At 43.7% G+C, this 14180-nt stretch overlaps 1 protein-coding gene across 1 annotated transcript in view; it reads left to right on the top strand.

The window, feature by feature from the left end:
* Positions 1-10266: 10266 nt before the first annotated feature.
* Arhgap44 (Rho GTPase activating protein 44) overlaps positions 10267-14180 on the top strand; it is a 153500-nt gene continuing 149586 nt past the window's right edge. The window contains exon 1 of the mRNA XM_005067853.4: positions 10267-10626. Coding sequence (XP_005067910.1) covers positions 10574-10626 — 53 coding nt within the window. The 5' untranslated portion in view covers positions 10267-10573. The remainder of the gene's footprint in view (positions 10627-14180) is intronic.

Genomic DNA, 14180 nt, shown 5'->3' with positions numbered 1-14180 from the left:
GTTCTCTACATACTCTGCCAAGACCAGGAAAGGGCTCAAGAGCTCTAAGCTTTACCAGAGTAGCAAACTGTTAAGGGGTCCTGACAGTCGCTTTCCCCAGGGTCTGCCAAGGACAAGGTCCAATAGAGGATATTGCATAATTCATCACCTGGAGCACACAATGTGGCCTGGGATTAAATACTAAATCCCACATGAAGCCAGGAAAATAGGCATATCCGTGACTGCTCAAGACAAAATCAGGTGATCTGAAATACAAGCCACCTTGAAGAACCTAGAACCCATGTCTGCATTCTTATACCCCCAGTATTCAGTGGACAGGTATAAATGAAGGTCTTTCTGATGTGAGGAGTAACCTTAATGAGGAGTTTGATCCTTTCTCACCTGACAACAGTTTTCCTCTTTTTCCTCTTCCTTCTTCCTGAGACAGAGTGCACCACTATATTGTTCAGAATACTTTCACAAGAGACTGTCCTCCCTAGATCTGTGTCCCTCTGATGAAGTGAAGAACCTATGAAAAAGGCATACACATTAATTATGCCTAGATAATGTATGTGTAAGCATATATACAAATGGAGATTTTTAAATGTTAGATCATCTTTAACTGGCATATGAAAGCACAAAATTACACATATTAGTAGGGCAGTATTTGATTCCCAATGTATACAGACACCATGCAGAACTATAGGCATTTGAGATAAGGGAATATTAGTTTTGTATTCAATTGATACTTGAATGGCTGTTCACCAAACTCCTCTGAGTGTTGAATTAAGTAATTGATATAGCATAGCCCTCATACTTTAATGATTTCTTTAAGGATGTAGACAAGAGTTCATCTGGCTGCATAGTTTATTATCTAGCTTCATCATTGTCATCATCAGCTCCATTGTCAATTCTCAACATTCTTATATTAAACTGAGTATTTGTCTGTACTGATGTCTGGTAGTCCAGATTGTTGGATGAAACATTGAAGGAGATTCTTTGTCAGAGAACTTGTGGATCTCAGTTTAAGTTACTCCAAATGGCCGGGCTGTGGTGGCACACACCTTTAATCCCAGCACTTGGGAGGCAGAGGCAGGCGGATCTCTGTGAGTTTGAGGCTGTGCTGGACCGACAGCCTCCAAAACAATACAGAGAAACCCTGTCTCGTAAAAAAAAAAAAAGTTACCCCAAATGAAGCAATGCAAGGTAAAATCTTTCCAGTAGTCTTGTCGCTCAGAAGGCACTGTTGCTGAATATTTGTTTAACTATGCAAAGAAGTGTTGCAGTTGCTTAACTCCGAAAAGGTGTGTTGCATTCCTTTCATTTGTTTAAAGATATGTTGTTTTTACCTTGTCTACCTAATTGGCACCTGATTGATCTAATAAAAAGCTGAATGGCCAAAAGTGAGGGAGGGGTATAGGCAGGATTTCTGGGCAGGGAGAGTAAGTAGAAGGAGGAATTTAGGCTCCAGGAAGAAAGGAAAAGAGACACCAGGAGATGCTGGGGACTAGCCAGCCAGACACAGAAGAAGCAGGGAAGTAAGAATGAAAGAAAGGTAAAAATTTCCAAAGCAAAACATAGATGACTAGAAACAGATTAAATAAAGTTTAAACAGCTAGTGGGAAAAGCCTAAACTAAGGTCAACCATCCACAATTAATAAGTCTCCATGTCTTTATTTGGGAGCTGGTTGTCAGACCAAAGAAAATTACAGCTACAAGACACCTATACCATGATTGGACAAGTCATGAAAGGGATCAATCTCTAATTTCCATAAAGGACACAGAATTGCCTTATTACACTTGGAACTTATGTCAAGTTTCTACAAGAGAAGATTGTTAAAATGACTAACTTTGGTTAACTTTTTTCAAGATTTGTTTATTTATTACATATACAGTGTTCTGCCTACATGCCAGAAGAGAGCACAAGATTCAATTATAGATGTTTGTGAGCCACCATGTGGTTGCTAGGAATCGAACTCATGACCTCTGGGAGAGTAGTCAGTGCTCTTAACCTCTGAGCCATCTCTCCAGTCCCTTGGTTAATGTGGAGAGAGAGAGAGAGAGAGAGAGAGAGAGAGAGAGAGAGAGAGAGAGAGAGCAAGAGAGCAAGAGAGAGAGAGAAAGGTTATCATTAGTATGTATGCATGCTTATATTTAAATCTATAGACTGTTAGATCTCATTTACTAACATTTTATTAATAATATTATTATGTTTTGCAACTGATAATGGTTTATGACTTGGGGCTCCTGTTGTCTTCCCCAGATGTGGGAACATGGTGAGGTCAATGTCAGCAGCAGGGATGCATCACATTGTCAACATCAGGAGGCTTTTCATTTTATCTCAGTGTCTGGGAATGCTTTAAATAGCAGAGGAATTTTCTGTTCCTTGAAACTCTGAGAGAGCACGATTGAAATATCTGGATCTTCTTTAGATCAGCGCTCCCATGAAGCCATCTGGGCCTGTCTGCTTCGGAGAGACTTATTCTTTGACAGTTAGTCTGTTTCTTTGGTTTCCTTGCTCTCTTCATTCTTCCTATTTTTAAAACACCTGTAACTAGTCATATTTTTCCAGTGAATGGCAAGCTTATTTTAAAATAATGAAACATGACAATGCAAGGGCACTCTTTTGTAATTTTAAATTATTTTGTATCTGTGATTAAATCCCTTCTCTCCTTTCTAGGGTTCTGTCTCAAATTTATTTTTTTGTCATTTTTATAAAGATGTATTCACTTTCTTCAATCTTTAAAAAAATCCCTGAAATCAAATTAATAATTGATGCTTTAATTCATCCTGTGATCTGTATCAGGCCTGCTGTACAGGTGCCCATGCTGGACAAAAAGGTGAGAGACAGCTACTAGGGCTGTGCCTCATTGTCTCCTGCATCACTGATGCTGCCATGCCCAGACTTCTCCTTCTTTTAGAGTTTCCCTGGCTCAAGGGCAACAGCACATTTGGTTGCATGAGCTTCCACATGTTTCTGAGAGACTCCTGGGACATTCACCTCTCCTACTCATGGGACATGACCCCAGTGTCGCCCCAAAGCTTAGTAGAGCCACAAAGCTGGCACTGGAGTTTTCCCAGGGGAATGTAAAGCTAGTTGCTCTTTTAGCAGACAGGGTCAAGGGCCATCTTTTCTGGAGCAAGAATATCAGAGCTTATAGAGGTGGTGAAATTTACCTTTCCCATAGTTAATAAGAACAGGAACCTTGCCATCCTGCTGGGTGTGTTAGACCCAGAAGAGAGGGTGAAAAGGACATCCCCCAATGACCCATGTGATTCATGTGTGAACACAATAAAAGTTGCCTATCCTCCTATACTCTTCACCATTGTAGGGACCCTTGATGAGCTTCTCAGATAATTCTTTCTCTTCAGCTAACTATGGAAAACAAGGTTGCCACCCTAGATGACTAGAAGGATGGCGATAGTGTGATGGGTCTTCCAAGCACCACTGAAGAGGAAGCCAAACAGATTTTCTTATAGTCCTTATCAAAGTACTCCTGTTTAGCCAAAAAATTCCAGTATACTCCCCAGGCTTAAGTCTGTTGGGTTGTTGGGTCACAACTGCTCTCTCAGCTCTGGACCCAAAGATGCCATGCTACCTTGTAGCAATTCCATTGGAACACATTGGTATGATCACAACTGAGTTCTTTATATGTCTCCTGGATAATTAAATGGAAATGACTGGAAAACTTTCTTATGATTCTTTTTTACTTGTTTGTTTGTTTGTTTATTTGTTCATTTATTTTATTTTGAGACAGGGTTTCTTCGTGTAGCCTTGGTTGTCCTGGAGTAGACTCATTCTGTAGAACATGCTGGTCTGGAACTCATAGAGATCCACCTGCCTCTGCCTCCTTTCAGCTAGAATTAAAGGTGTGCACCAACACTGCTCAGTTTTTCTTATGATCTTTTACTCTGTGCCTTCACAAGCTTTCTACCCCATCAAATTTCTCAACAATCAGCTGCCCAGCTCTCTTTGAAATATATTCTACTTTAAGACTCAGACACTTTCGGGTTCCTGCAGGTTTGTGATCAACAAGTCGGCTGTTTAAGAAGCTGGCTTCACCATAGAATGATCATCGCTTTTGAAGTTGTCCTAATTGATCCACTCCTCTGTTACCCATTTTGGAGAGCAATGGGACTCGAAACTGAACTCTGTCTGAAGCATCTAAGTACACAACCCAGGAACCTAGAGTAACACATGTACTCTTCAATCTTTTGTACATTTAAAGTATATATCTGAGGGAGTTCTTTAGGTATTTTGTTACAAAAAGAAATGTGATAATTGTCTATTGAATTTGAGCATCAAGGAGGCTTCCTTTGTCTGCCAAGGAGGGAGATGGACTCTGAGGTGTGAGCCAGACTGTGCAGGTATCTCCCAGTATTCACATCTCAATTCTCTGATGATTTGTGGCTGTGATCACATCACATGAAGAGAGGAGAGATGATAGAGAATGCCTCATTACTGAACTGTCTGGCGGTGAGCTACCATTTTCTGAAGTTTCTTTTGGGGTGATCAACAAATAAAACTCTTTTTTAACCTTGGGGAAATAAAGATGAATGACTCAGAGCTACCTATGGGTTCTTGTGGTGATGGAAAACTTAGAAAAACAGACATGGAAAAAATGTATGAAGTCTCTGAAGCTTTAATGGAAAGCAGTATAGTTCACTTCAATCCATTTTCTCTAGGCCACACCAGTCTCCCGGCAGCCATGCCTATACTTAGGCTATGGCAAAGCTACATATCCAAAGGAAAAAGTGGAATTGAGAGGCCAGGCATGGTAGCACAACTTTAGTCCCAGCACTTAGGAGGCAGAGGCAGGCAGATCACTGGGAGCTCAAGGCCAGCCTGGTCTACATTAGCAAGGTCTAGGCCAGCCAATACTACACAGTGAGAGCCTGACACAAAAACAGAAACAAGAACAAAATGAAACACTGAAGTTGATAGTGCAACCTGCCATGTCATGAGGAGGGAGCATTCAGGCATAATATTCAGAAGCTACCTTCAAGGCACCAGGGAGATAGCTCAGTAGTTAAGAGTACCTGTTGGTTTTGCAGAGGATCCAAGCTTGGTTTGCAGCACCCAACAGGTGGGACTATGTGAAAAGAAAAAGTTCTTATGCAGTGATGAAAGCAATCAGCAGAGCTGACAGACAGATCACAAAATGGGAGGGAATCCTAACCAGCTACAATTCAGACAAGGGACAAATATTCAGAATTTACAAAGAACTGTAGAATCTAAACACCAAGGAATTAAAACTTCCAATTGACATTTAAGAAATAACTGTTTTTTAAAAAGAATATCCTTATCCATCAAGGAAATGTAAATTAAAACTCCTTTGAGATACTTCCTCACTCCAGTCAGAATGGCTATCATCAAAAAAGCTTACAACAAATGTTGGAGAGGATGTGGAGAGAAAGGAACCCTTATTCATTAGAACTACAGCATGACCCAACTATTTCACTCCTGAGCATATACACAGAGAACTCCATACCCTGTCATAGAGATATCTGCACATCCATATTTATAGCAGTTTTATTAAGGATAGAAAAAAACTGGAATCAACTTTATTGTCCATCAACAGATGAAGGGATTATGGGAAAATATATACATATATATGAATAATATTCATCTCTAAAGAAGAATGAAGTTAAAATTACAGGAATATATGGACTTATATGTATATACGTGAATATGTAAATAATAAATGCACATATGGGTAACAGTATATGGGTTGAGGAATGAACATAGGTAACAGAGGACAAGCGTTATGAAAGAGAATATAAGGATAATTGTTTTTCTAGTTATATTTCTGTCATGTAGTTTTTTTGTCTTGGTGGTAGATAAGCACACACAACATATTCATTACTTAAAATGTAACATGAAAACCATAGCTTCCATTCTGCACGTCTATTCTCAGTGTACAGGAGAGTTGTGTACACTGGGTCTGATTAATTTGGATGTGTAGTGTTTCTATTTATTTGCAATGTTATTTTATAGTAAAATTTATAAAATAAAAAAAAACAAAATCCAACTCTGCCCCAATACTGTGGGACATAAAAGGTTGTTTTAGTGGCACAATATTGATACCTGTGGTTATAAAGGTGGTTAGAATCTCAGAAAATCACATAGGTTCTTCAGTTGTACAAATTCCAAATGGCTTGCTGAACTGGTTGGTTTAAGAACTTATATTGGCAGGGAGGTGGTGGTATACACCTTTAATCCCAGCACTCAGGAGGTAGAGGCTAGCCTGATCTACACAGTGAATCCCAGGACAGCCTAAGCTGTTACATAGAGGAACTCCATCTTAAAAAGCCAAAAACAAAAACAAAAACACCTTACATTGTAGAGATTTGGAACTACAAATTCCCATCTGAAGAGTGATGAAGGGCATCGTGGAGAGTCCTAGTAGAATGGTTGGCAGCTACCTGAGGCTTGTGCCTCTTCCTCTGATCATTGAGACAAGCACTGCTCAGTGGATTTTTCTGCAGTGATAGACATGGTCCATTTTTCCCTGCCTTATACTGTAGCCAGAAGCCATGTCATGTGTGGTATATTATAGTTGCTTTGCTATAGTTGATACGATAAAATACGATGACCAAGAGAAACTTAGAGTAGAAAAGAGTTTACTTTGATTTACACTCCTTGTAGACTAGCATCCATCATGGTAGGTAAGACATGGAAGTCAGGGCAGCAGGAGCAGGAAGCTGGCTGAACACATTCTCATTCCCCCACAGAAAGAGAGAGAGAGAGAAAGAGAGAGAGAGAGAGAGAGAGAGAGAGAGAGAGAGAGAGAGACAGAGACAGAGACAGAGACAGAGAGAGACAGAGAGAGACAGAGAGAGACAGAGAGAGACAGAAACAGAGACAGAGACACAGAGACACAGATAGACAGAGAGAACACAGAGATTAGAAAGCAGGGACAGGGCAAGGCTATAAACTCTTAAAGTCCACTCCTTTGGGACATACTTCTTCTAGCAAGATTCCACTTGCTAAAAGTGTCACCTTCTCGAACATGGTTATCAACCTGGGATCAAATGTCTGAATACATAAGCCCGAGGGGGACAGTTATCATTCAAAAACCACATGCGGTTCTTGAACATTTAAAATATAGTATGTAGCTGCTGAGGGACTACTCTGAAATTTTATTTAATTTGTTACTCAACGACTGGCTGTGAACTTGGTTACCATATTCCTAGGGAAATTTATTTTGCATAAATAAAATTTTGAAGAAAGTAAGATCCACATAATTTTGTTGGCCAGAGCAATCCTGTGACCAATCCAAATGTTGACAGGTACAGGGATGTACATTCCTCCCATAGATCAAAGTCAAGAACCCAAGAAATAGAGCATTCTCTCCCCCACCCCCATCCTTGTCTCTCCTGCAAATGAACTTCACTTTTAAATACATTTCTTCTAGGTGCAGAAATTACATTTCAGGCAATTCCACACAGGAGCTGCAGGACTTTCTGCTCATAGATGAGGGCCCACCTGCTTCAGATCCAGCTCTTTCAGCTTTTGCAGGAGCTGGAGAGATGGGACTTCTGTGGCCCCTCATGGAATTGCCCACCCCCCACATATGACTCTTGTGCAGGGACCTGTGGGGCTGTGAGACACTGTGACGGAGGCACTTCCTGTCCTTCTGCTAGACAGCTTCACTGCTGCCATTGCCAAGCATGGACCACAGAAGGAAGACAGCACAGGCCTCTTTCTCAGACACATCCCCCAAAGACCCAATGATTAGGCAATAACAAATCCAAACCTCTGGTGTAAAAATAATCAAGGTGCCATTATTACTCCAGTTATATGGCTGTCACTGGTCCACAACACCCCACAACTAATTCGTGGTTGGTTTTCTGATGTAGTGAAAAGGAGGAAGGGGATGTTCTCTGTGCATTTCTTGTCCACAGAAAATCACCTGACTAATCATGACCTCAATAAATCGTAACCCCTCCTGGAGGGATAGGTAGTATTTAATATATTTAGTTTTGGATAATAATAGAATCTATATGCACATCATCTACTTCCCTTTTCTCTTTCTTGGCTTCTTCTCCTGAGCTATCATCTTCAAAACCCCAGTGCCATGTGAGTTCGAGTTATTTAGGCAACGTGGTGTTACAGTCTTCATAAGCTATATGAAAGCACCAGCTCTTGAAATTCAAACTCTTTTCTTTAAAAACTTCATTTTCTTACACATGTTTCTGAAGTCTGGTTTGAAAGCTCAAAAGCACAGACTCAACCTCATTTTCCCTTTTCTTCTGTGTTGTCTTTTCTTTAGGACAGGAAGCAGAAGGATGCAGCTAAAGTGTGGCTGGGGTGACTGAGACACTAAACTCCTTTTATTTAATTGAAATTTCAACAATTTCAACAACCACACATATCCAGGGGCCACTGTACTGAATAACAACAGTTGTAAATGTGACCAAACCAAGTCAAACAAAATAGCAGTTCTGTTTAAAGTCATATATGGTTGCTATGCTTCACTGTTACTTGTGTACACGAAGCTGTGCTTATCACGGTATTGGTGACGTTTCCTGTTGTTGTGAAGAAACACTCTGACAAAAGCAACTTAGAAGAGTTTATCTAGGCTCACATTTTGTGGGAACAGTCCATAATAGTAGAGAAGTCTTGATAGTAGGACCCCAAGGCGACTGGTCACACCGTATCAGCTGTCACGAGGAAGAGTGAGATGAAGGATAATGCTCAACTCACTCCCTCCTTTTTATTCAGTCTGGGATCCCAGCCCATAGAATGGTGCTGCACACATTTAACATATCTGTTTACCTCAGCTAACCTAAACACTTTCTCACAGTCATGCCCAGAAACTTACTTCTCCAGTGAATCGAGATCCTGTCAAATTGGTAACCATCATTAACCACCATGGTCATGTTTTTATAAAAATGCAAAATGGAAATAATTTGTTTATATAAATATGGTGTTGACATTATAGCCATATCCACTCAGTTAAAAGCAAACAATGCCTTCACTGGTTAATTGGCTAGAACTCTTGACCTAATAAGCAGAGGCTGAATTCACAATTAATTAAAGATTTCATGTTCATTCAGCCAAAACATGCCTCAAACCATCTTTTGTTCAGCTGGCCAGTGAGATACTTAGATCCATATATAGGACATCTTTCTACTGTAATCAACACATGCAAAATTATCTCGGGTGATGGATGCTCTTACATTTTTCAGAATAAGAATTATCCTGGATTTTCCTATTATACTAACTTTCACTGTATCTGCCACAGTGGACTACATTGTAGCTTGTATGCAATTAAACTTGGAAAACAGTATGCTTCCATTCCATCTATTAGTGAGTAGTGTTCTCTAATAAAGACGGGGAGACTGGAGATGAAAGACACCTGGCCATTTCCCTAAAGTTCTTTACTAGGTGAGTGGAATTCTAATGGGAACTCACAACTATTTGACCCAAAGTCCCTATTGTCCAATGACTCTTGACTTTATTTGATACATGATGATAACAACTAATTGGGATCATATGCTCTGTGTGTGTGTGTGTGTGTGTGTGTGTGTGTGTGTGTGTGTGTGTGTGTAGGTTCTGGAGATTGAACACAGGTCACCAGGCTTAATAACAAGCACCTTTACCTTTACCTGTTAAGTCATCTTGCTTTCCCCTCACCTGCCACTTTCTAAATCTAGCACCACAATTCCTTTCAACAAGATGGCGGGCAACAGTGGGATGCCCAACCAACACCCGTTCATCGTCTGGCAGTGGAAAGGAGATGGGCACAGCTATCAAGCTGGAATCTAAGTCATACAAGAAAGCTGTCTCAGGTTGGGCCAGTAGACAAGATGTCACTGATTCCATCCTATATTAGCTTTTGGTTACCTACTAGGCTTGGAGAAGATTAAGGATGCCATTTTGGGATACATGCTATGCCTAGTTCGAAAGCCCTTTGTGCCAAGCTTAACCCTATAACTCAACATCAATAAGGTGACATTATACAATTTAATGAGCACACCCCCCCCCAGAATGTCTTCTGTGAATTCAGCACTGAAATGCCTTACATTCATTTGATATGCACTAGGAGCGAGACACTCACTCTATTTGCTATTGTGACCTTGGTTTCACCTTCCAAGCACGAACATATTTCCTGTAGTAGAAGGCTAAAACCTGAATGCCTTGACAACACTGCTTTCTGCCACCTCTGCACTAAAGCTGCCCTTGTAAACTTTGGACAGAGGAAAGGTGGGAGCAGGAAACTACAAGTCCCAGCATGCACGGCTCATTCCGCACAGGCGTATGGGGACCACCCGGCCAGCTGGCCAGTCAGCCTGCGGAGACTCCCCGGTTAGCTCGCCCGGCTGGGGCTAGGGGCTGCAGCCCGGGGCGGATCGGCGGGCGCCGAGGACGGCCCCGGGCGTGGCGCAGAAAAGGATGCGGCTGGCAGAGTAGGCGGAGGTGCTCTCGGGAAGCTGGGCGCGGGCCAGGCGGCTCCCCAGGCTCCGCAGTGCCGCCGCTGCTGCCGTCGCCCGGGAGGCTGGGCTCGGGAGCCATGTAACCCTGCGGCGGGCTCCGGGCAGCTCTGTCCTTCCCCAGCTCCCGGGCTAGCGCGGCAGCGGGGCCACGATGAAGAAGCAGTTTAACCGCATGCGCCAGCTGGCCAACCAGACGGTGGGCAGGTAGGTCACCCGCTGGCTGCCTGGGGCCGACACGCCCGCGGGGCTGCATCTACCGGGCGCAGGTGATGGAGCTGCCCTGCCTGGAGCTCCTGTGTTTCTCTTGGGTTCGCGCGGGCCGGCACGCGCGACCTCTCCTCTCTCGACCCGACCCCTGCCGGCTTCCCGCCGCCTGGTCTAGGTTTGGGTTGCACAGCTCAGAGAGTGACGCATTCCTCACCTGCTTCCCCAACTGCCCCCTCACCTTGCCCTCCCTGCCTTTCCCAGGGACTCCCTCTCCTTCTGACCGTGATTCTTCCTGGAAACAGGTGTTTGCTCTGATGAAGCTGGTGGCTGCTGAGTCTCTGTCTGCCTTCGGAGGACCCCCCCCACCTGTGCCCAGTTGAGGGCTGGTAGGGTAGTGTTGGGCCTGGTGCTGGACCCCCTCCCTCCCGCGACGTGTCTGTTTTCAGGGACTGGGACTGTATGCGATGCTGGATCACTTTCCTGGCCGCTTTTCTTCAGCGTTTGGGGGTGGGGAGAGGATGGCGGGGAGGAGGAAGGTGCTAGTGGCATGGCGCTATTGTGGGCTCAGTCCCAAGGCTGATTTCAGTGGAAGGAGGGAGGATGCAGAAAGCGAGGTCCAGCTCCCTTGGAAGATGAGAGAGGTTCAGAGGCTCACAGCCAGGCAGGGGATTGGGACAGTCTTCCTCCACACTCTCAGTCCAGTACAGCTTGGCCCCACGAATTGCAGGACCCAGACTGTTCTCAGCTTGGTGAACATGGACTAGATCTGGGCCAGTGTCTCCAGGAGCGGATCTGCGGGGTGCCAACATCTATTAAGGTTACATAAGGATTCTGGTGGGTCTCTTCCAAAGCCAGACATTCTCGATACACAGGCTTGTTAGGTAGAGGGGATTTTTCATGGAATCCTTGTGCCTGGGGAAGGATTTCTGTGTGGTTGTCAAAGGAATTCAGGTGTTCAGTTTAAAGCAATCAGAGAGCAAAGAGCCCAGCCTTGGGTGCAATTCAAGTGCAAGCTCCACACATGGAGAGCTCTCCGCCAGGTTTGTTGAGAAACCAAATACCTTTCTTGGGTGGGAAGTGGAGCTTGAGCTGGCACCTGGTAGGGTGGGGGTGGGGGACTTCCCTGGAGAATAGAGGACTTCTCAACTCCTGGGAAGCATACTGCCCTAGTTACAGTGGGCATTTGAGGGCAGGGGATGTGGCGGCTTCTCACGCTTTCAGGGACTCCAGATGGTTTCCAAGTAACAGCGTCTAAACCAGACTTGGATTCATTTTCCCTTTCCAAACACATGTGCTTTAACATGAGGGGGAATTTATGAATAGCAGAGTCAGATTAGCCCAGATTTTTGGCATGGTATTGCCGCAAATATAGCCTCACGTGGACTGTCTTTGGCATGTTGGATGCTGAGATAGTGTTTTCCTGGTATTGGGGATGTAGTGGCTGGTTGTCAAGCTGACCACTCTTTACTGTTTGGGCTTCTGGATTACTTTCTGGGATCTGGCGTATGTGATGGCATTAGACATCTCAGGGGTCAGTGAGGGTCAGACTCCCTCACTCTGACCAGGGGTTGCTGTCTGTCATGGTCTTGGAGTGTTCGGTTGGTGCTAGGATGTAAATATCACGGGGAAGGCATTCATGCCACCTTCATGAAAACTGAGTCTTAGATCTTCCTTTAGGGCTTGGTTTTAAGTTGGGAGATCTTTGAGTCATGGACACAGGAACCTTATTTTTCACCTTTGTTAATGGGGGAAATGAAAAAAGGCAAAGACAAAACAGATTTTTAAAAAGTGGTCTTACTTATTAAAAGAACAATTTTAGAGGAACAAATGGCAGGCCTGTGCCCTGCTTATCTGCCAGGGCTGCTGGAGCCCTTGTGTGGATGACCAGCCTGTACAAACTGAGGCCCTGCTTACATCTGCTCTGATGAAGTCCAGAGTGAACTCTTAAAGCAAAACGTAGTTCACAATGCTCTACTGCTTCAGGATCCCCAATGCCATCTCATCCCACTCAGTATTCCCAGAATTCCAATGACCTGCAAGTCCACATCTCACCGGACTGAACCCTTTGTCTCAACATGCTCATTTTGATTTCCCTTCTCCTTGACCCTGAACTCCTGCTACTTACTCTGCTGTGCTTCAAACTGGTCCAGCCCAACTCCACTTAGGGCTTTTTTCTTGCTGACCACCAATTTTTGCTGCCTGGTTGAGGATGTGGTCTTCTCAAATGGCTTTCTCATCAATCATGACTTGGCTTACAGGCTCAGGTAAGCCCCTCCCCCCACTCTCGCCCATCATCCTTTTCATTTTTGCACAGTACTCACCACTGTTTGAAAGCTTGTACTTTCTTTGATTTTTGCCTATCTGTCTCCCATAGAATGTATTGATCGCCCTTGCATGCCAAGGACATATAGCAGTGCCTTGTAGACAGTTGGTGCTCGGTCGATATTTATTACCAAGATTAAAATGGTTTACTCCTGGACCATGAGGAAGAGGTGGGATGGGTTCTCCTTCCTATGGAGAATGTTGAGAGGCCCAACCCAACACATAGGGAAAGGGCCAGGATTTGCTTCTTAATACCTTCATTCACTAATAACTCAATAGGGTTTGTGTTAGTTAGGGTTTCTATTGCTGTGAAGAGACACCACGACGACGGCAACTTTTACAAAGGAAAAAACATTTAATTGGGAATAACATAGTTTCAGAGCTTTAGTCCATTGTCATCATGGTGGGGCATGGTAGTGTGCAGGCAGACATGGTGCTGAGGGTTCTACATCTTGATCTCCAGGAAACAGAAAGTGAACTGTATTCCACACTGGGTATAGCGTGAAGCATAGGACACCTCAGATCCCATCCCCAATAGGCCACACCTACTCCAGCAAAGCCACACATCCTAATAGTTCCACTCCCAATGGGGGTGTGTGCATTTTCTTTCAAACCACCACAGGGTTGGAAGTTTGGACAGTGGGTATGGTGTCATAAAGTACTTTGTAGAGTAGTTTTACTAGACACTCATTTCTTACTCCCATGGTTTTGGAAGTAGTGACTTCCCTCTTTCTGGAGGAGAGGTGGGCTTGAGAACTACCCTTCTCCTCACATAGCTCACATTCTGGGATTGTTCCAAATGAAAAACTTATGAGGATTGGCTCATGTCTCTTGAACAGTGCAAGGGTTGTCCTCTTTCAGTGTGCTCTTGGGTTCTTAGTACGTTGCCTTGAATTTGGCATCTCTAAGTAGGACATCAGCAACTATGGAAAGAGTCGGTAAGTGCTCAGTTGGTAGGGTATTAGTCTAGCATGTATGAAGTTCTGGGTTCGATCCTCAGTACCATGGAGACACATACCTGTAATCCACTTGGAGGTAGCAGCAGGAAGATCAGAAGTTCAAGGTCATCTTTGGCTACTTAGTGAGTTCAAAGTCAATCTGGGAAACATGATGCCTTGCCTTGGTCATATTTTCCAGTCAGTACACATGCTTCTGCCTTGATTTTCCCCTATCTGTCCCTTTACTTTTGCCCACTCTCTGGAAAGCTTTCCCTGGCTATCCTGAACTTA

This window comes from Mesocricetus auratus, unplaced genomic scaffold, assembly GCF_017639785.1.
Source record: "Mesocricetus auratus isolate SY011 unplaced genomic scaffold, BCM_Maur_2.0 Super-Scaffold_100007, whole genome shotgun sequence".
NCBI classification, from domain to species: domain Eukaryota; kingdom Metazoa; phylum Chordata; class Mammalia; order Rodentia; family Cricetidae; genus Mesocricetus; species Mesocricetus auratus.
This window is presented reverse-complemented; position numbering and strand designations above follow the sequence as displayed.